The sequence below is a fragment of the Geospiza fortis genome, unplaced genomic scaffold, assembly GCF_000277835.1.
Source record: "Geospiza fortis unplaced genomic scaffold, GeoFor_1.0 scaffold78, whole genome shotgun sequence".
Taxonomy (NCBI): Eukaryota; Metazoa; Chordata; class Aves; order Passeriformes; family Thraupidae; genus Geospiza; species Geospiza fortis.
In genome coordinates, this window is record NW_005054339.1 from 220,268 (window position 1) to 241,524 (window position 21,257).

Here is a 21,257-nt window from a genome sequence, read left to right on the forward strand (position 1 = left end):
CGGCCTGGCTTCTCGGCCTCCTCGCCTGCCTCCAGTCGCCTCCGCTGCAGCTCTGGCTGCTCCTGTGCTGTGTGTTCTGTCCTGCTGCTGGCAGCTGCTTGCTTTTGCCCAGAGAAGGGAGTTCAGCCCGGGGCCAGGCTCCGAGCAGGGCGTCTTTGCTTCTGTGAATCACACATGGGGCAGATATATGTGTCCCCCTGCTCTGCCCTTTCTCAGACCTGTTGAAAGCAACATCTGCTCCAGCTGAGCAAACACCCTGGCACTGCAGCAGTGCCAGCACTGCATCTCATGTGGTGCCAGTGTGGAGGGGCTGCGTGCTCTGCCTTGGGCATTCGGGCTGTTTCAGCAGCGCTGCTTACCAGAGGGGCTGCCTTTAGGAGAGCCATGGGCACTGCTGACTGCCCTCGGGTGTTTTTAACTTGTTCTGAGAGGAAGTCATGCCATGTGTCGAGTACTTTTAGGATAGTACACATTGTGCTGTCTGCTCTGCTTTGGTAGTAAACTACGAGTTTCTCATTATTGTTTTATCTCTTGTTTTGAGTTCCTGATGCATCATTCAGGGCCTTTGATCCAGGCTGGTTTTTGCTTTGTTCCTGCTATTTTGCTCAGCAGTGCTGCAGGAGGGAGGCCAGGCAGTGTTGCTCCACTGCTGAGTGCTGGGGTGGTCCTGAGGAAAGGGGTTTTAGGAAACCCTTTCCCAAGTCTAGCTGAAGCTCATGTGGTATTTATGTCACTTGGCACTCCCTTTCTGGAGTCACTAACTTTTCTTGAGTTCACCTTAGTTTCTGCTCTGTGTGAGATTGCCAACAAGCATTTCATTCCTGCAGCCTTTGCTCCTGTTGCATCTTCCTGTTGCTCTGTGTGTCATAAAGTGCTTTGACAGATGGATGTCCAGGGAGAGTCTTCCAGTGAGGGTTGGCTGTTGGAACAGTTGGAAGCAGGAGAGGGGTATAGCCGAACATTTGGAAGCTGGATGGAACTAGCCACTTGAATGTATTCTTTTTGTCCTGGCACATGTCAGCTCTGATAGCATTCTAGTGATTCTAGAAGGTTCCTGAATCTGTAGTCTCATGGTAGATTTTCACTTGTAAACACTATTGTATATTACCTGTGTCTGCTTTTGTCCCCGTGTCTCTGGGTCTTTCGCTTTGTAGTCAGTGATATTCTATTGTAGTCCTGTCCATCTGCATTTGTCTCATTCCTTTTTCCTCTCTCTTTGTTTTGAGTAGTGGAGTAATCTAAACACCTGCTAAACAGAAGATTAACCAGGCTCATGTTGCTGTCCTAAAGAATACAGAGCAGGAGAGGAAGGCAGAAGTGTTTGTCAGGACACGAGCAGCAGTGCGGCGCGGTTCCCAGTCTCAGAGGTGCTTGGCAGTGGGGTGGCTGTGGCCCTGTGCTGGCCCAGTGCTTCTGGCCCAGGCTTGGTGTGAAGGTTGCCTGTGTTTATGGCTTGCTTGTGCCTGTGCCTTTGTTTGGAGTGGTGTTTGTGTGGCTGTCTGGAGTGTGGCTTCGTGGTTAACCTGCTTTCAGAAAGTTTTGAGCTGTTGGACAGCAGTGGGACTGAGAGCAGGGTCTGCAGTTAGTTGGTTTGGGGCTCTTGTGTAATGTCATTAGGACACGCAAGGACTGTGGCTATTTTTTGCTTATCCCTGTTGTTTAATTCAGGTAAACCAACCTCCAAGAAAGGGAGAAGTCTAAAGGCATCATTCTCCCCAGAAGGTTTTGTTCTAGGCGTCTGCCCATCTTATGTCTACTCTGGAACTGGTGCCTGTGAAGAATGACGTCGAGAGGTGCTGGGACTGCCTTCTCAAGGAAGAATTACAGGCTGAGCACCGAGCCAGAGAAGTCCAAGGTCACAGGTAGGGTCCTGTACATGCTCTGTGGAAACAGGAGCACTGTGCATCCAGGGAGCATCCCTTGCCTTGCTTGAGATCAGCTGCCTTCCAGTTGCAGTTATCTTGGTAGTGTGAGGTGCAGGGGGGCTGAAACTGAGTGAATCCTCAAAGTGAGATGAGATTTTGGATGGGACGTTGCTGCAGTACTAATGACTCCAGAAACTCAGGTCACAGGGCCTTTTCTTCAGCACACAGCCCTGCCTCATAAGGCTGGAGAATGTTTTGTTGCCTGCCTGCCGTCTGCTTTAGGGAGCTCCCCTTCCAGGATGAACAGCTTGTCAAATTCTCAAATGAATCCTTTTCTGGGAAATTCTGCTACCTGCCAGGCAGTCCGTTTTTTTTCTTGGCGTCACCAATCCAGCACAAGCGTGCTTATGAGACCACAAATCTGGCATTTGAGGGCACTGTTGCACTCAGAAACAAGGAATGCTGCATCAGTGTGACACTAAGGGTTGTTTAGTGAAGGTGAGGCACACATCATTAAAGAGGGTTCTGGGTTACATGAGGTGAGCTGCTCCTGCAGTCTTTCCATCTCAACATCTTTTATGTGGTTAAGAGACGTCCTGGATATGAATAGGACACCAGGAATTGCAGTAGTGTTAAGATTTTTTTTAAAATGAAATTGGATTCCTGCTTTCAGCTTTTGGAGTTACTTTAGCACAGCAGGAAGTAGCACAGCAGGATTCCTGAGGATACACTTCCACCTGTGTGGAGCAGTTTATAGGCTCCCAGTTGCTATGGCAGAGCAGCTCAAATTGGAAAGAGTCTTTTGTGGGGAGATGCACCCAATAATGCTGGACTCTGGTTCTGCTAGTGAGGACAGTAAGGTGATGAATGACTGCATTTTCCATTGTGTTGATCAGCAAACATGAACATTATTTACCCGTAGTTACCAGTTTCTTGCTTGTACATGAAATTCATGTTTGAGTTTACCCCAGACTCTCTAAGCTTATTTCCTTTCTGTTTCTCCCAAGGGATTGTGAACAGCAGGCTGCTGAATGATTACCTGCATCGAGTCTTTACCAGTGCTGATGGGAACCAGCCTGCAGCTGCTTACAGGTATCAGACTTCTCAGTGCCCAGGTGGCCAGCGATGCCACCTCCAGATAAACAGCACTGTGTGAAAGGAAAGATCTTTTAGTGCCACACAGTGATCTTTGTTAAAAACACAGCAGCTCCATGTTACAGGAACAACTCTGAGGTCTGCTCTTCTAATGGCTTTTCAACTGCAGGGCTTGTGAGGAAGGATTGTTTTTTGCATGAAAAATCGCATATACCAGCACACTAGGCAATATTTTTGGAATAAGTAGGCATTCACCTGGTTGTTCCTGTTCCCCCTTTGCTTGTAAGGAAGTGCAAAATGCACATGTGTCAGGTGCAGGAATTAAAAATAGTGCCCTGTAACCTAAAGGCAAGACTGTTACTGATCCATGCAATTCCATACATTTTCCAGGCTGTGGAACTGCTGGTACTTTTATTAGGAGTCACCAAAGGAAGAGAAACACAAAATTCCTGTTTAGTGACTGCTTTTTTCCTATTTATTTTCAGTTCTCTTTCACCTTTTATCCCAGAAACTTGTAGTGTTGGATGAAAAGAATTCCTCTCCCATCTCTTTTGCCAGAGGCAAGTCAAGCAGGTTCAGGGCAGGTAGGAGTGTGGCAGAGTGAGGCAGGCCTGTGGCTCCTGCTGGTTGGCAGTGCTGCAGCATGGCTGGGGTCACATTCCAAGGCTATACTTAGGACTGCCAGCTCCAACGTGAGCTCAGAGCTGCTATAAATAGTTCTTGGCCCTCTGGCTCTTGGTGAGCCGGGGTGATGGTGCGGGGGAGGCAAAGTGGGTCATGTTACTTTACCACAAGCTCTCCTGCCAGAAAGCCTTGGAACACTCCATCTGCCTGAGCATTTTGGTTTTCAATATTTCTGATGTCTTTGTCTGGTGATTAATGACTTGAATGCACAGAACTGATAGTTTGTTGGACTGGTCTCTTTTTTTCCCTGGACGTGACTACTTGGGAGAAAGCCCAGTAGCAATCAAAGAGGTCTTGGGAATAACATTTGCCATAAGAGGGCAACTTTTATGGTATGACATCTTGCCTTCAAAGAGCAACTTTTATGGTATGACATCTTGCCTTCAGAGGCCTGAATTCTTTATAGAGGAGCTCACTGCAGATATCTCTCTGCCTGTCTCATGCTCTTCCACTCTGCTTCCACAACTCCTCCTTCATGCCAGTGCTGATTAGGCAGCTTTGCTGAAGCCACCCTTCTCATGCCAACCAAAGCTGATTCTTTGATTTCACTTCTGTGCATCTTCACACCCAGCAGGCTTTCACAATGTCTCTCACCATTAGAGTGAGAGGGCAATCCCTAGTCCTGGAGAAGTGAAAAGTTGTTTCCCAGATGGCTTTGGAAGTGGGAAGCAGGGATAGGAACAACTAGTGGTTCTCACAGTAAAAGGAGGCTCTTGTGCAAGGATCAGCTAAGTAAACTATCCTTGAAAGGAGACAACCAAGGAAGGGCAGTAAGTTCTCTAGAATAGTGGCCCAAAGGAGGTCCATGAGAGAATTTTCAGTATGAAAACAAAATGGTTTTAGCTGTTTTTACAGAGAGAGGATGCTGGACTAGCCTGACCTTTGTCTGAACTGCTACAGCTGCTGCTGTGGTCCTCTCTCTTCTTTTGTATTGCAAAATAATTTGGGGGGAAAAACAAATCCTGACTTAGGCCATGTTTGTATGATGCTGACTGCAGCAAAGTCGTGTCCATAGTTATTGGTAGCACAGCTGGTTTTTTGCTGCCTTGTGCCACAGTTTTCTTACTGCCACAAAACACTCCTGAGCAGACTGAAGACTGTAAGATTCTTTGTTAACTACTTGGCTTGTTTGTGCTGTATTTGGTCCTTCCTTCATTCATTGTCCCAGCACAATGGGCAACAAATTTCTTAGATTCATGACATGAAACAGATCAATGACAGAACTTCCTGGCTCATGTTTCAGCATAGGACACAGGTCTGAGCTGCAACTCTTGAAATATTTGAGACAAAGTTTTTTGTAAGAGCTGCTGTGTGGTTATTCCCTAGGAAGCACCTGACGTTCCAGAACCTGCAGGAGCACCTTGAGCGATTGCTGGCAGAGGAGAATGGCTCTGAAGACAGCAGAGGTAGGAGATACTGCCTGTCCAATTTGTGCTCCTTGCTTGTGCTGCTTCGTTGGGAAGGACAAGTTGTATCACAAAAAGCATTTCCCTAAGTGAGCACTGTTGTGCTCCTTGTGCTCTAATTTATTGTGCTTTTAAATCCTGCCTGTGAGGGGCCCATCAGCCAGCCTTGCAGCAGGTTTGTTTGCAGATGGAGGCAAATTTCCAGGCTAAAATGTCTGGAAAAGCAGTTTTGGGGGTATTTTACTGACAATGATATGCAGAGCCATTGCTTTGACCACGAGTGTGCAGTGCTATCATCAGTGAGAGATGCAGAGGCTTGTTGACAGTTACTACATGCTGGTCTCCACTGCAGGTATTCACTTCGGGCCTCAGGCTGTTCCCTGTGTTCTTACTGCCATTGTTTCTCTGAGTGAATCAGGATGTGGCAAGATACAACCTTGCTCCCCTCCTAGAAAGCCAAATTTTTCTTGCTGGCTGCAATCAAAGTGTGACATGTTGGCCAAACATTTGGCACACAGTTTAGCCTTTGAATTTTGTCAAAGTAAAATTTTCAGGTGATGTGGAAAACTTAATGTAGCCTGAATGCTGCATAGCTGAGTCACTGTGAAGACTTTCTTTTAAATCTCTCTCCTTTTCTAAGTTTCTCAGTGTCTGACATAGCCAACACTATCACAATCTTCCTCCCCTGTAGCAGAATCCAGGTGCTGTTACAGTCTGGCTAGAGGTACCCAGTGGGTGAGCTGTTAAATCCTGCACAACTCTCCCCAACAGTTTTCTGCAACTCTTGTTTCAGATCAGGTGGCAGAGGGCCGGCTCGGTCCCTCCACTGTGGTTTTGGACCACACAAGCGGCTTTGAGGGGCTCCTGCTGGTCGATGATGACTTACTTGGGGTGAGTGTGTTGCTGGACACAGCAGAAAATGGTTTTGTGAGACTAAAACAACTTGGTTGTTTTGGGGTTTCTTGGTTTGTTCATTGTAGTAGATCCCTGTCAGTGGCTTTGTAGCGTGTGTAAATGGAGTTTGCCCTGAAAGCTGCAGGATCCTGGAGGAAATGAGCTCTCCTGGGAGAGAGTCTAGCAGTGCCACTAAGTGTCAGCAAGGTTTGAGTGGGGCTGTGAGGAAGTGAAAGGACTACCCTGGCCCAGAGGCTCACTTGGCTAAGCAGCCAGCTTTCCTGTCCCTCCCTCCAGCTGGCTGCCTCTTCCTTCCTTCTGGTCTTAAAAGGCTAGAAAGAGGCTGAAGCTGAGGTTTTCCTTTCTCCTTTGCACTAATTACCTGCTTGCTCCTTAGCTGATGTTCCCCTTGAAAAAAGTCAGTTGAAAGAATCACTGGAATTTAACTCTTTCCTACTTCAGTAATTTCTGCACTCCTTTCACCCCTTCAATGAGCAAGCACATCCCCTGCTCTTGAGCTGATTCCCTCCTTAATCTATGCCTGCTTTTTAGCCTCTAACAAATCAGGCTGCCCTGGTCTCCCCTTTCCCTTTAACCACCTGCTGTGGATTACTTTGGCTGTACCTAGAATTGACCCACAGAATGGATTGGACTGACTTGCCTGTGAATTCCTTGTTCCTGCTTTCATTTCCTCTTCATGGCCTGTCTCAAGATAGCAAGAGTCAGGATTTAACACAGTTCAGTTCCTAGGCAGCATGTTACCTGCCAATCCTTTGGTCTGTACACCTTGCATCTGTAGTTTTGTTCTAACTTGTCCAGCATTCATATATCTTTCCCATATCATAATCATTTTTGTGCCAGTTCACTGGGAACCTGTCTGTCACCTTGTTATCCTTGTACTGCTGCCATGCTGGGTGCTTCACTGGGGTTTATCAAGTACAGATGAGCTGTGGGAAGGACCTGAATGATTCCCTGGGGCCAGCTGGCTCCAAGTACAGCTGCTGGGGTGGGGAGGATGCCCCTTCTTGTCCCTATACTGTCCTTGTGAGTAACTCTCCATCTTGCTTTGGTTTTGAGCACTAGAACAGAGGGAGTGGGAAGGACTGAAGAAGCCTCTCTTCTTGCCTGACATTAAAATATCTTTTGTTTGTTGGTCCAGGTGATTGGCCACAGTAACTTTGGGTCCATCAGGGCCACAACATGTGTGTACAAAGGTAAGGAGATAAACCAGTGCTGCTTTGAGAGAAGACCCAGGGAGGAGTGTATGGGGTGTTAGACAGCTGGAGAGCTCAGGAAATCTTGATTATGTTCCAGATCTTGAGCACCTTCTTCCCTAGTTCATTCACTTAACTTCTCCAAGGAATGAGAAGGATGGGGGATTGTGTGATGCCAGAATAAAGGGGTGGGAGAGGAATCCTGGGGACGTCCTGAACCTCCTTTGTGTGCCATATATATTTCTGTGGGAGCAGTGTCAGGTTCAGCTTCTCTAACAACAAGCCAGGGGACAAGAATTCACCGTGTGGCATCTCTTTCTCTTTTTCTTTCAGGGAAATGGATTTATGAGGTGCTCATCTCCTCCCAGGGACTCATGCAGATTGGCTGGTGTACTCTCAACTGCAGATTTAATCAGGAGGTAGTATAGCTACTCTGGGGGATGCTTCTCCACTGCTTTTTTGGTTGTTGTACAGCATTGCATTGGTGCTGTGCCCTGCTGGCATTCACACCAAAAATGCCATACACACACATAAAATGCCAGACCTGCTATTTTAAGAGTCTTTACGAGACTCTCTGGTCTGTGTCCACAGAATGGTGCTCAGTGGGAAAGCCTGTGCTGGGTGTGTTGATGTGCTTTTGCTGCACATAGAATTGCTAGATATTGACTTTCAGCTGATATCTTCCCCAGAAAATGTGTGTGTGTGCAGTGCTGGCAGCCTGTCCCTTGGGATGGGCCTCAGCAGCTGCTGCTACAGGGCTCTTTTTGCCCAGGGGACAGTGAGATGTTGTTTCATCTGGGTGGGATGTTTGGTGCTGGAAAAGGGTGTCAGCTGCAGAATTTCACTAACTTGTCACTCTGCAGTATGTGAGAAGAGAAGTGATGGGCATCCCAGGGGGCTGCTTTGATAGAAATGAGAAGTGTCAGATGCCAGTACTCTTCTTCTGACCCAAAATAAGCAGGGAGTGGTGCATTTATCTGAACCAAAGATCACAGGCCACCGGATTCATTCCTAGAGTGAGAATTTTTCCCAGGCAGAGCATGTGTGCTGTCAGCTGCTCTCCCTGGCTACTGGTCTCCCCCTTAAACGTTCTCTTGCAATGAGAGGAATCCTCTGTGCCTGGTCTGAGTGTCCTCTTTGATGCTTTGGTGCAGGAAGGCGTTGGGGACACGCCAGATTCCTATGCCTACGATGGGAACAGGGTGCGCAAGTGGAATGTGACTACCACAAACTATGGCAAAGTGAGTAGCTGTGCCCCAGGAATGGGAGGGAGAGGAAGGAGCAGAAAGCAGGTGATTCCTTCTGCTCACTGAATTCTGCTGGGCCTTGTGAAGTGCCCTCAAGCCTTTCTCCCTGCTTCAGTCTGTGTGCCAGCACTTGTCTGTACTTTAGGGGTGCTGGACGTGCTGGATGTGCTGGCTTTGTTTAGCAGCCCCAGCAGACTGATTCCCAGCACAGTGCTGCTGTTGGTCCCTGGAGGGCTCTGGTTCCCTGGAGTACATCAGAGCTGGTGCATTGTTGGGATAAATGTACATTCCTAGTGCCAGAGGGGAAAAAGATCCCAGCTGGGGCTTAGAAGTGCCTGAAAATGATGTGAGCTGCTGGGAGAAGGAACTCTCTCTTCTTTAACCCTGAGTCACAAGGGATTGGTTGGGTTGCAGTCTTTCTTTTGATGTGGGAAAACCCTGGAAATATATGTTTAACCTCTTCTCTCCCTTTCCTGCAGTCCTGGGCAGCAGGAGACATCGTCAGCTGTCTGATAGACCTTGATGAGGGCACCATTGCTTTCTGCTTGTAAGCATCTTTGCCCCATTCCCTGATTGGTTATGTCTGTATGTCTGTGTGTAACAGAAAGGTTACCTCACTGCTCAGAAGGTTGCTGGGCCGTATTTCTCCTCTCTCCCCTTTATGTTCCTTGGTAGTTCTGGCCTTTGTTTTTCTGTCTTGTGTTCAGAAAACATCTGAATAGGGTGTTGGGTCTCAGTTCAGTTCAGTTGAAAACATTTGGCAGGAAGATGTTCAAGACACAAAATTTTTGTAAAGTTTGCCAGGATTTTAGAGGGAAGGGCATCTCTTGTGATGTTTAATGCCACACTTGGCTTTAATTGATTGCTTCTGTAGTCAGTGTAAGACCTTGCCTGTCCTAAATTCACAGGGAGCTGTTAAAAGGTTGATAAATCTCCAGTTTCCAGTTCCCATGCACAATGAGAATTGTTCTCTAGCCCTGGCCTGCAACAAGTCAGTTGCAATTAAAAACTGTTAGATGGTTGGTGTCATCTTTTATGGAGGAGTAGATTGAAAGCATTATCCTTGATTGCCACCAACATCAAATAGATGAGGCCAAAAAATCATATGCTTTAAAGTGTCCTGCTGCTTTAGTTATCTCACAGATTTGGGTTGCCCTTGAAGCTGAGTGGGCTCTGCATGTTGTGTAAACCCCAGTGCCTTCCCAAGCTGATATGAAAATGGGAGTGACCCTGTGTTTCCTGTGGCTGTCACTCAGCAGAGCTGTGACATTTGCATGTGTGCCAAGTTAGAATGACAGGAGGCATGACAGGGGCGTGTCTGTGTTGGCAAGCTGATATCTGTATTGCCCAGCTGACCTCAGACCCCTCCTGCTGTGACTAAAACCTTGTGGGTTTTCCTTCTTTCAGGAATGGCATATCTCTGGGAACTGCCTTTGATAACATCACAAGGGGTGCTGGAATGGCTTATTTCCCTGCCATCAGCCTCTCCTTCAAAGAGTCTGTTGCTTTTAACTTCGGAAGCCGTCCACTCCGATATCCTTTGGGTGTGGGGAGAGGAGCTCTGAAAGGGGAAGAACCTGTCCTGAGACCATCTTTGGAGGCTGTAGAATATACACACCTGACTGCAGTTCACTTTCTGCTGTCAGCACTTGTGCACAGAGCTGAGTCAGGGAGAGAAGAGCCAAATACCTCCTTAGCTGAAGCAGAAGTCCAGGACACAAACCCAAGTTTCTGAAATGAGAGTTGCTTTCAGGTCTGAGACAGCAGCTGCTCTACAACTGGGGGCTGCCTGCTCCCAGACACTCAGATCCTGCAAAATTCTCACTTGGCAGTTTTGGAAACCCTAGTGCTGCTGAGCCTTTCGGTCACTCATCTCTTTTCCTTCCCAGCCATATGGGACTTCTGACATGGTATTAGTGTTGCCTGTTGCCGTGTGAATGCTGAAACCTGGAGCTCCTGTCAGAGCAGTCCTGGCTGTGCCTATTGATGGCTTTAATGGGAGCTCCAGTAGGTCTTTTTGATGAAAAAAGTGTTTCACACCAAGCAGAAGTGGAAGACTTTTTGCTTGCAGTATGGAGGAAGTGGAGATAAGAGCTTGTGGCTTATCATCCATGTAGAAGGCACTATGGTTTGAACTGGGAGTGGGTACAAAGTAAAGCAGACAGAGTCTTTTCCTTGCACAGACAAAAGAAGTCCCAAAAGATTGCATTTTCCCTTAACACTTCCCTACTTATCCAGTGGAAGGTTACCGGCCCTTGCAGGATCCTCCTGTGGCAGACCTGGTGAAGGCTCGGAAGCTGTTGGGCTACCTGAAGAATGTGATCCATATTGGAATAGATGTGACGGTAGGCTGGCATCAGGGGGTGCATCTGAGGGGCACCATGCTGGGAAATGTGGTTCTGCTCTCCCTGGCACATGCTGCCAGCTCAGATGTTTCCATACACCTGAGAGTCTAATGCTTGCATGGGGTATGTGTGTCCCTAGAGCTCTCTGGCTTGCAAGATGGCCTTCCTGGTAGTTCCAGGACTTAATTTAAGTCATACTGGACTTTGTTGTTCTCAGTCCTATGAAGTTTCATTGCCAATATTCAAGAAGTAATGTTTGTCGGGGTCACAACTGCTGCATTTGATTTTGCACCCTTGAAATCAGTTTGTTCATATCCTAAGCTTTTTACTGATGTCCTGTTCAGTAATGTGTTGAAATTCTGGCAGGTCTGCCTTGAGGATTGTTTTGGCTGTGGCACTATGTGCTGGAAACACTGTTTTCCACTAGGATGAGGGATGATCTGTTGATGCCCAAAGCGTAGGGAATGCCATATGCCATGGTCTTGGCACAAATGAAGGCCTGATCTGCTAGTTCTCCTCCTCTGTAGGTGTTCCCATTTACAAATTATCATGTAAACTAGAGCCTTTTTTCAGAAGAACATTGTCAAAGTGCCTGCATGTGGTTGATAGTGACATCTGGACTGAGCTACAGCCTTCCAGAGGAATAGGCCTGGCTTCTTTGGCATTCTGAATTCCCATGTTCAAGGTTTCTGGTGCAGTCAGGCATGGGACAGCAGCAGTGGCTGCTCCAGGCGTGTGGTTCATTCAGTTGTTGGTGTACAGGTGGATTGGGCTGGATCCAAGCAATGTGTTTTTCTGGGTTTGTCATTGCAGGAGGGGAAGCTGGTGGAGAAAGACACATCCATGTGGCAGCTGCAGGGAGAACCCACAGTATTGATTACATTAGCTCACATCTTCAATTATTTCTCCCCTCTTATGGTAAGTTTTGCCTGGCCAATGGCAGGTTCTGTTACTGCCCTTGCAAGGCAAAGTATTCCCCAGCTTTTGCTGGGAAGTGACTGTGCCATGGAGGAACATTGTTCTGCCTCTCTGTCTGCAGTGCAAGGTGTACCTGGTGGAAGATGTGCTCATGACCTTCCTGTTGAGCATCCTGGAGCGAGGAGGGGCAGTGGAGGCCCACCCCCTTATTCAGCAGCTGCTGGATCTCATGTGGCTTCTGATGGAGGTGAGTTGCTAGGGTGCTGGTTGCTCCCTAGGGATCCCAGGGAGACCCTGGGAGGTGCTGAGGACAGGAGCCTTCCCTACAAAATGCTGGTAGTGTTCAGTGTCTTTCTCTTCTTTTTTCTTTGTGGTAGACCACCCTCTCAATTAGCTCATCTGGCTGCTGCTGCACACCCAGGCACTGAGGGTTGAATGCAGACACTGGCAATGAGTTAACCAGGCATTTCTAAGCTTCTCCTACTGCTAAAGGAACTGATGATGGTGAATAACTTCCTGTTTCTGGAAACATCACATTTATCAATAAGAATAGTCTTCTGATTGTTATTAATGTGTATTTGACTGTGGAGGTCTCAAGTGCTGCCATGTGCTGAAGAGATGGATCAGAGTGTGTGGGACTAGGGTAGAGGTGTGCAGTGCACTCTCACCATCTCCAGCACTGCTGGGGAAAAGCCTCCTCCAACTTCCCTTCCTATCCATGCTGGATAAGTTTAATCCTTCCTGGGACACATGTTTGAGGCAGCTGGGAAGCTGCTGCTGCTGCTGCTGGAGTGCTTGGGTGGTTACACAGAGCCAGTCAGTGCCAGGGATCTGCTTGGAGACAGCATGTCTGCCCTTTGGGGTAACAGTTTACAGATGTGGGCACTGGCCCAGCCAGCTGCCATGAGAAGTTTTAATAGAAAAATAGACTCCTTCAGGCCCACCATCTTAGCAGTGAAACTGGACCCTCTGGTAGGACTGCTGTGTTTGTGGAAGAGTTGGCTCTCATCCTGCTGGTTGGCTATGAGTTGAATTCAAACAGACAACTTTTCTCTCATCACATTTATCCAAGACTCAATTCTTTCTCTTCTGGTTAGTTCTACCAACACTGTGTCTTGGGTAGAGTCAGGGAATAAGAGGACTGGTGACTGCCCAATAAATAGGGCCTGGGACTTTGGCTTTTTGTAGGTGACTTGTGGGTTGGACTTCCTGCAGAACTTGTTTCCCTTTAGCAAAGCACTGGCACCAACTTCTGCTTGGACTGTCTTCTGTGGAGTCAGAGGGACACTGTGGGTTCAGAGCACCTGCTTTTTCAGTTCAGAAATGAATGCTTCCTTCCAAGATCTCAGTCTGGGAGCTATAGCTGTTCCTGACTCCTTGCTGTTGTTCTTAAATGTGTTTCTTATTTTCTCAGGAGTATGAAGTGCATGAGTGCCTCAAGCAGCTACTGATGTCCCTGCTGCGGGCTTACAGGTTCTCCCCCATCATCCCAGACCTGGGATTACAAGTGAGTTTGCACTTCTGAATTCCCAGGAATCTGTGACTAGCCAGTTTCTGTTATGTCCCCATGTCCAAAGGTGCATGATATTTTGGATCCTGTAGTTGTTTGATCCAAAGATGGCAGTTTTGTCACACTGTGGCCGTTGGAGGGTTGTATGTTCTGCAGATGGAGTCACTTTTGCTTCTCCTGTTTTCCTAGATCCACTACCTCCGGCTTACCATTGCAGTCCTGAAGCATGAGAAATCTAGGAAATACCTACTCAGCAATGTTCTGTATCCTTTGTGTCTCCTCCTGTCTCAGTTTTCCCTTCCCTCAATAATGCAGCCGAGGACACTTCAAGGACCTGTAGATCCAGGAAGGCAGAAACCACCTTGTCTTGAGAGCTCATTTCTCAGATCTCCTCTGCCTGACACCATTTCCTACAAATGCTTTGAGGGGTGCATCCTATGAATGCTTTTGAGCAGTGTTGTATAGTTCACATCCTAGTAACACACAGGAGCTCATTTCTACCTGACTGACCTCTAATATCCCTAGGGCAAAACCACTTTCAGAGCAGTCCAGCTCTGTGGTAGCATTTGTGCAGCTGCTGTGACAGCTGTGTGGGGCTTCTCCAGGGGCCTCTGGATCTTGCAGTGGTAATTTGGAAAGGAGTCTGTCACTACAGCTCTGGAGACATGCCCTGTCCTTTCTCCCAGTGTAGCTTCTGTGCTTGCTTTAACTCCAGCACAGCTTCGACGTGCTCCGTTCTGTTGTGTTCTTCTACATCAAGAGCCCTCTGCGTGTGGAGGAGGCAGGTTTGCAGGAGCTCATTCCCACCACGTGGTGGCCAAACCGCTTCACCAAGGAGGTGAGTACAGGCACTTCCACCCAGGAGGCTGAGGAAATGTTGTTGCCTGCCATTTGCATCTTTTTCTGGCTGAGAAAGTTGGGTGGCCCCTATTTCCAGCTGTGTTAGCACTGGTGGGTCCTACAGTTTGAGAGCTGGAGCTTTTCCATTCCCCTGTCGTCTTTTTTGTCCCCTTAGAGAGTATGTTTGAGGTGTGATGCTCACACAGGGGATGGGGGACAGTTTTCTGTGGCAGCAGATTTGGAGGGAAACCTCACAGTATTTAAGGAATTGACTGGGGTGCCCTCAAAAGGTCTCCTGGCATTACTCATTGCAAGGCTGGAGGAGACCTGTTTAGGTGTCCTGCCAGCTGCAGTCACACACTGGCACATTGTTTCATGGAGTTTCTGCTCTCCATTTTGCATTGTTTGAGGGAATTTCTGGCAAGACATTTTCCCTGTGCAGTGCTCTCCTGCTAATCAGTGTCTGTGCCCCATCCAGGGCAAGGAGAGTAAGGAGGTGAAGGAGGAGAGTGCTGAGGAGAGGCTGAGGCGTCGGGCATATGAAAGAGGCTGCCAGCGGCTCAAGAAGCGCATTGAAGGTTTGTGGGGAAGGAGGGAAGTTGCCAAGATCCCACACCTTTTGTGCAGCCAGGGCCTTTTTAAATCCTATTCACTACACGAGGCACAACTGTGTTCCTGCCAGGACAGGCTGTGGTGCAGAGGTGGGGGCCAGCCATGCTCTGTTCTGATGGGACCCCACTGCACAGACCTGCAGCCCCCCAGGATGGGGCAGGAGCAAACCTCTGCGTTGGTTTTTAGCTATGGATGAATTTCCTGCTAGGTAGTGGAGGAGAAAATTCTAAGTGGAGGGATTAGCTTTCTGCTGTCACTGGTTCTTCCTGGGCCCCCTGTGCTGAGGAGGGAGCTTTCTCCAGGGGACAGGGTACTGCAGTGGGGGTTAAGAGGGGTAGTTGCTCTCCAGTGCTGGTTTTCTGATGGCGGATGTGTGTCCCCCTTTTAGTGGTGGAAGGTCTCCAGGTTCAGATTCTGAAGTTGCTGCTGAACAACAAGGACAGAGGAGGGGTAAGCACTCTATGGGTCTTTTGTGACAATATCTTAGTGTGATGTGCTTTGTATATCCTGGATTTACCACCTGGTTTTTCTTCTTCTTCCAGGGGGAAGCCTCCAGATACATCTTCCTAAACAAATTCCGCAAGTTTCTTCAGGAAAACGCCAGCAACAGAGGGGTAAGTCAGAGGGCCAGCCTTCCTGCAAGTCTGACCCTGGGGGCTTTCTGCACCTTCAGGCAGGGAGCTCTGCCCTTCTGGCCAGGCTGTTTCCAGTAATTGATCCACTGAGGTCTAGATATGACAGGGAATGAGGAGGGGGAGATCTGAGGCTAGAAACCCGGCAAGTTAGATTAAGTCCTGTGCAGTGATTTATAGGAAAGTGTCCTTGGGAAGTCTTAGGTGGGAGCTGAATAATCTCCTAAGCCCCTCAGGGATTGTGGCTGTGGAGTGCTCTGCCACAGTGGGGCTGCTGGCTTTGGCGTCCTCCTCACTCCTGGGTGAGGATTGCTCCTCTGGCCCTGGTTAGGCTGCTGGCCTGAGGCTTTGGGAGGCAGGCATCCATTGTGTAGGAAACCCTTTCTTCACCTGCATCCTTGTGTTCATCCCTGTCTTTCATTATGAAGTGTGTGTTATCCCTCATCCTCTGTCAGACCAGTGACAGAGGTGTCCCAGGACTTCCTGGAGGTGAAAACTGCTGCCCACCATCCGGTCTGGGCTCTCTGCCAGAGCTGTAAGCTAGAGATGCTACCAAGGCTGAGAACACAAAAGTTTCTGCCTACTCCATGTAGCCCTTTGGCCTGAGATGCCCTTTTACACCTGCCCTGATGCTGGACTCTCATTCTTGCCCTAGAACCTGGCTGTGCTGTGCCCACCAGAGTACATGGTGTGCTTCCTGCACCGGCTCATCGCTGCCCTGCGCTACTTCTGGGATGGGCACAAAGCAAAGACCCCAGCTGCCTTGAGCAGTGAAGGTGAGGCCTGGGGGAGAGGCTTTGCAGCTTTCCTGTGGTTAGGACAAGGTTTGCCTCTTGGCAGTGCTTTCCAGGATGTTGGAAATGTTATGTCTCTATTGAGTGCCTGAGCCTTCTGTCACCTTGGGGAGTTCCTGTGTGCAGATCTGTTGCAGTCAACATCCAGATGTGAGACTTGCAGAAGGACACCTGGACTGTTTGCTATTCCCTCATCTGCCCTGGAGCAGAGTCCACTATTGACTGTGGGGCTGTGGAAGGGCAGCTCAGTGATCCATTAGTCAGAGTTTTGGGGAAGATATTTTTCTGATTTTGGAGTTCCCAAACTCTGGAAATAAGGGGAAACTAGATCAGTGCTGGTTGCTTTCCCACCCTTAGACCCCACTGGTATTCCCTTTCCTTACTTCAGGCTGACCTTTTCTCTAGACTCAGTAAGTGCCTTCCTATCCCTGTGGGACTAAGTGGCAGAGCTGGAGTAGCCAGGTGGAGAGCTGCCAAGGTATCTGATGATCCAGTTTACCCCGTGACTGTGGCTGGAGGGAGGAAGTGCTGGCACTCTTGTTGATGGCCATTGGTTGCTCCTCTTTCTTCATGGATCTAATGCTTGCTCCATTGTGGAAATCACCTCTGCCTTAATGGCTTGTGCTTTTATTACAACAAAAGTTGTCCCTAAATGTTAGTCTTAGCTGTGGGTCCTGGGGTCTGCTTTAGGAGCCCTTACATGACTTTGTGCATCCTGTGCGTGGAAAAAACCAAATCTCCTTCTCTGTTTTAGAGGCCTATGTCCCTCCTCAACTCTTCTATAATGGGAAGGTGGATTATTTTGACCTTCAGCGACTTGGAGGTCTTTTGTCTCATCTTAAGAAGACTCTGAAAGGTAAGTGCTCTCATTGCCAGTACCTGAATCCAGGTCTTGGGTGGAATTCATGCAAGACATTCCAGGGAGGGAGCTGTGGGTAATGAATTTTGATTAAATTCAGGGAGAGGAAACTTGAATTTTAATGAGATTCGAATTACTTTGAAGAAGACACCACACCTCTTAGGTGGAGTGTCCTTTAAGTTAACAGTTTACTGCTTGTATCCCTGAATTGGGCATGTGGCAGTTGGAGGAAGGGAATAGTCTGGGAATATCCTCTAGTACTGTGCAGGGAGGAGCAGCCCTGTGTACGTACTGCAGCTGTGTTTGTGTGCAGCACACTCCTCTGGCACTAGGCTCCCAAAGCCTGCCTTGTGCAGGGTTAGAAACCCTTTGGCATTCCCTTGGACTTGGTTTGTCTCACTTTTGAGCCAAAGGTGCTTGTCTTTGGCTCAGATGTCTCTTCTCCTTCCCCAGTGTGTTTGCAAGATGAGGACCGTTTTCTCTGTCTCATGTTGATCCCTGGCTGTTCAAGATTAGATTACTTAGTTGGAGAGCCACGTTATCTCCTCTGGTTTCTTACCAAGGTATCCTGGCCAGCTGTAAAGACAGAGCTGTGGGCTAAAGAGCACGTTCTTCAGGCTTTGTACAGCATAGCCATCAGCATAGGCTTCCTCTGGGTGTGAGTCTCAGTCCTGGTGACTTAGGGACACATCATGGGACAGCATTGAAGAGCTGGAGGCTTAAAATATGGTCTCAGGCAGAGAGTTACCATTCCTGCACTTGTCCAGTTTGGCCCTGGTGGTTGTCTCCTGGTTCCTCAGTTATCCTATTTGTAGCTGGTAGGACCAGGAGCAGAAATGGGTCCTGGGAGGGCAGCACCTGCTGCTGCTTGGTCTCTGCTCTTTTTGTAAGGGCAGATCTGTTCCTTGTAAGGAAGGTTGGGACAAGTGACCTTGTTCTGATTGAGCATCCAACTTTTCTGGCTGCTTCTCTACTGCTGAGAAGCAGGAAAAAGGATGAGTCTTCCTCATGGTAAGTGAAGAGTGACTCCTGCATTCATCACTGCTTTGGTGTGCTCTGTGCAGATGACCTGGCTGCAAAGGCCAACATCCTTATTGACCCTGCAGAGCTGCAGGCAGTGACTATGGATGATCTTGATGAAGATGAAGAATCAGCAACATCAGCAGCACAGGTGAGTTGGGTTATTCACCTGTGGGGGTCCTGGTGCTGGGGCAGCAAGTTGGGCCTCTGGCTGGAAAGACTTGACTTTACAGCAAGGCAGGGTTGGGCCAGGACTGTCGCCAGTCCATGGGCAACCAGATAAACATCTGCACTTGGATGAGAGTCACTGGAGATCAGTGAGGTCCTGCCTGCACCAAGTTTGAGCAGCAAAATTTCCTGTGCCCTTCTCTCTCACTACCACTGATCTGAATGTGCTGCCTCCCCTCCATGGCAGCTCTTGGTGCTTGCATTTGGAAAGGTGCAAGACAACTGTGGACAGAGCAGGTCTGCTGTTTGTTCCTGACATGTGCCCTTGGAGGAAGCACTTACCCATTTGCTACCCTGCCTGCTCATCTTCCAGTGGCCACTGTGCATCTCTACCAACGTCCTTGCAGGGTCAAGGGAGGAGCAGCAGGCAGCCAAACACAGCTGGAACTGTTTCTCCCTTCATTTCCTTCCAGTCCCAGCGCCCCTCTGCCGCCCTGGCCATCGGTGGAGCTCTTGCCAGGCCTGCCTGGCTCAGCTCCCCCACCCTGGGCCGGGCCAACCGGTTCCTGAGCACGGCAGCCGTGAGCCTGATGAACCCGCGGCGCCCCCTGGGAGCCCTGGAGAAGATCAAAGTGCTGACGCTGCGCGCGGAGCAGCGCACACGGGAGGACAGTGAGTACTGCTGGCACAGCTGGGCCCTGCCCTGCCAGAATGGCATCTTCCAGCTCCCCAGAGGAACCAATCTCCTTACTGCCAGCATTGCTCCTGCCTGTTCCTAGGGTGTGCTGACACCCTTTGCCATCCTGAGCATGACACTGGTGATGTTTTCACCCTCTGTGTGTAAGAAGATGCTGCCTTGCTTCCTCCAAATGCAGTGAGACTTTGCAGGAAGGCAGTTCAGAGGCAGCTGTAGCCACACTGTGAAGACACACCAGATGATGATGTGTGCAGCAGCAGCACTGTTGCTGTTTGGGTGGACCAGGCAGGCCTCTGAAGCATGTACAGGGCTTGAGGAAGTGGAATTTGCATGACTTGGGTCAGTCTGAACAGATCTGACAGGTCAGTCTGATGGAGGCAGCAAGATGAGAATGATGTGGTAGTGTGGTATTTAGTGGTATCTAGTGAATCCCATGGGCAGGAAAGAATCTCCATGTTACAGAGGCACAGCAGGGCTTTAGCTTCAGAGAGGAGCAGGCAGAAGCTGAGGTGCCAAAATGCCTTGCTAAGAACTCCTTTCTTGTCTTGGGAATGCGTTGCAGTTGAAGGTACCCATGGAAACGATGGTCTCTTGCTGGGCAGACCCCCGGAAGAGCCAGACCAGCCCATCACTGAGAACTCCCTCCTGGAAGTCCTGGATGGGATAGTGATGATGTACAACCTCAGTGTCCACCAGCAGCTTGGGAAGGTACGTGGTACGTGCTGTGCAGGAATCCATTTCCTCAATGTCCATGCTTCTGCATTGACTCTGTTTCCTGCTTATTTAGTGACTGTGTGTGCCCTGTCCTTCTGCCAACCTCCACTGGGGTTCTGGTTGCATGCTTGTATGTTTAGGGGGAAAAAACCCTTATTTACTGCTGAAATCTGCTGCTTTTCAGATGGTTGGTGTGTCAGATGATGTGAATGAATATGCCATGGCACTGAAAGACACAGAGGAAAAAATCAGCCGCTGCCCAAAGAGGGTAAGTGTCTCTGGATTCCCAGCTCTTACCAGATTCCCAGCTTCCTTCTCTGGCAGAGCCTCAGTGTCTGTCAGGGTGAAGGCCTGCTGCCCAACTGTCCCAGCATCTACATCAGGCCTTGTGGGCTTCAGCTGAGACTGATAAGTGCTTTTTATAGCACTGATTTCCACTCCCTCCACAGAATGGCTGCTGACCCCTTTCCCCCCTGCCAGTACTCCCCTGCTAGCCCCAAGGTGGTACATTTGCATTGTTTGTTCAGAAAAAGAATGCTATAAACGGCAGTGACATCTGCCCTCACATTTCTGCACTCTTTTCAGAGGAGAGACATCCATGAGGAACTGCTGAAGAGCCAAAAGGTCTTCTCTGAGAAGCTCAACCACCTGAGCCGGCGCCTCGCTTGGATAAATGTCACCATTTATTCAAAGGTGGGCAGGAGCATAACATGAGCAGCTGGAAGGAGACCAGTGAGCCTCTGCCTCTCTGCTGCTTGGCTCACATGTCACAGGTGTCATTTTCCTGGTGTTGAAGCAATGTCAGTGATCTCTGGGGCTGCTTTTTCCCTTGTTATGTATCAGAGACTCCTTTCTAGGCTTAGCCCCTCTCCTGTCCCCCAGTGTCCCATAGTGATCAGCCCAGTCTGATCTGAGCTGTGCATGGTGCTGTAGGCTTTCCCTTAGGGCACTGCAGACAAAAGGGTGCAGATCAAAGGGAGATTCAGCTCTCAAGACATGTCAGAGGATAGAGGGTACTGTGAATCATTTCTCTGACCTGTGCTGTGTCACAGGGGATCCCGCTACTGCAGCTCTTCCTGGAATCTCTGGGATCCAAGTCAAGGGGGTTCTTGTTCAGGTGTTCTCCCCTTCTTCACTTGGTTCCCATGCAGAGTGTGTATTCCACATTTACTAATGCAGTGGCTATTTGCAGAGATTATCCCTTTTCCCCCAAGTTCACAATTTTCCAGGATAAAAGCTCTGGTCTGTTTTCCCACAAGCAGTTCTGCTGATTTTTTCCTGACTTCCATTGCCTTGCCCTATCTCTCTTTGTGGCTTTTGTGTGTCCCAGGACGTAAACAGGGAGGGGAAGAAGAGTTCTTATGAACACATCTGGCAGAAGTGCAGTGGCTGATCCTGACTCATGAGCTCTTTGCTCATCCCCTCCTTCCCTTCTGAGCAGGATTGCAAGGCAAAAGCTCTCCAGCTGCATTAGTATAGCCTATGGCTGCCAGAAAATAATCCTTTCTTTCCAGACTGCTCTGGAAAGGCTGAGGGGCATCACCAGGGTGCACTGCAGGTATCACTGTGCTGGCCCACACAGAAACACTGTTCATGTCTCTAGATGATCCTTTGTCATACTAAACCAGGACTGCAGTGTCACCTTTCCTGATGAATCAGCAGCATCTGGGACTGAAGGTTACAGCCTTCCCTGTCTGTGGTTTGTGCTGCTGTCCTGGCCTGCATGGCCACAGGAAGAGCAGG

General features: G+C 49.0%; 1 protein-coding gene across 1 annotated transcript in view; it reads left to right on the top strand.

Moving 5' to 3' along the window:
- The first annotated feature begins 1,673 nt into the window (after positions 1 to 1,673).
- Positions 1,674 to 21,257, top strand: part of RNF123 (ring finger protein 123) — a 45,807-nt gene continuing 26,223 nt past the window's right edge. The window contains exons 1-25 of the mRNA XM_031058218.1: positions 1,674 to 1,862; positions 2,873 to 2,957; positions 4,971 to 5,050; positions 5,844 to 5,941; positions 7,104 to 7,158; positions 7,492 to 7,577; positions 8,313 to 8,399; positions 8,885 to 8,952; positions 9,813 to 9,938; positions 10,636 to 10,750; positions 11,564 to 11,668; positions 11,790 to 11,915; positions 13,083 to 13,175; positions 13,368 to 13,441; positions 13,899 to 14,016; positions 14,497 to 14,596; positions 15,019 to 15,080; positions 15,173 to 15,244; positions 15,918 to 16,038; positions 16,811 to 16,912; positions 17,980 to 18,086; positions 18,577 to 18,775; positions 19,363 to 19,508; positions 19,699 to 19,782; positions 20,100 to 20,207. Coding sequence (XP_030914078.1) covers positions 1,781 to 1,862; positions 2,873 to 2,957; positions 4,971 to 5,050; positions 5,844 to 5,941; positions 7,104 to 7,158; positions 7,492 to 7,577; positions 8,313 to 8,399; positions 8,885 to 8,952; positions 9,813 to 9,938; positions 10,636 to 10,750; positions 11,564 to 11,668; positions 11,790 to 11,915; positions 13,083 to 13,175; positions 13,368 to 13,441; positions 13,899 to 14,016; positions 14,497 to 14,596; positions 15,019 to 15,080; positions 15,173 to 15,244; positions 15,918 to 16,038; positions 16,811 to 16,912; positions 17,980 to 18,086; positions 18,577 to 18,775; positions 19,363 to 19,508; positions 19,699 to 19,782; positions 20,100 to 20,207 — 2,499 coding nt within the window. The 5' untranslated portion in view covers positions 1,674 to 1,780. The remainder of the gene's footprint in view (positions 1,863 to 2,872; positions 2,958 to 4,970; positions 5,051 to 5,843; positions 5,942 to 7,103; positions 7,159 to 7,491; positions 7,578 to 8,312; positions 8,400 to 8,884; positions 8,953 to 9,812; positions 9,939 to 10,635; positions 10,751 to 11,563; positions 11,669 to 11,789; positions 11,916 to 13,082; positions 13,176 to 13,367; positions 13,442 to 13,898; positions 14,017 to 14,496; positions 14,597 to 15,018; positions 15,081 to 15,172; positions 15,245 to 15,917; positions 16,039 to 16,810; positions 16,913 to 17,979; positions 18,087 to 18,576; positions 18,776 to 19,362; positions 19,509 to 19,698; positions 19,783 to 20,099; positions 20,208 to 21,257) is intronic.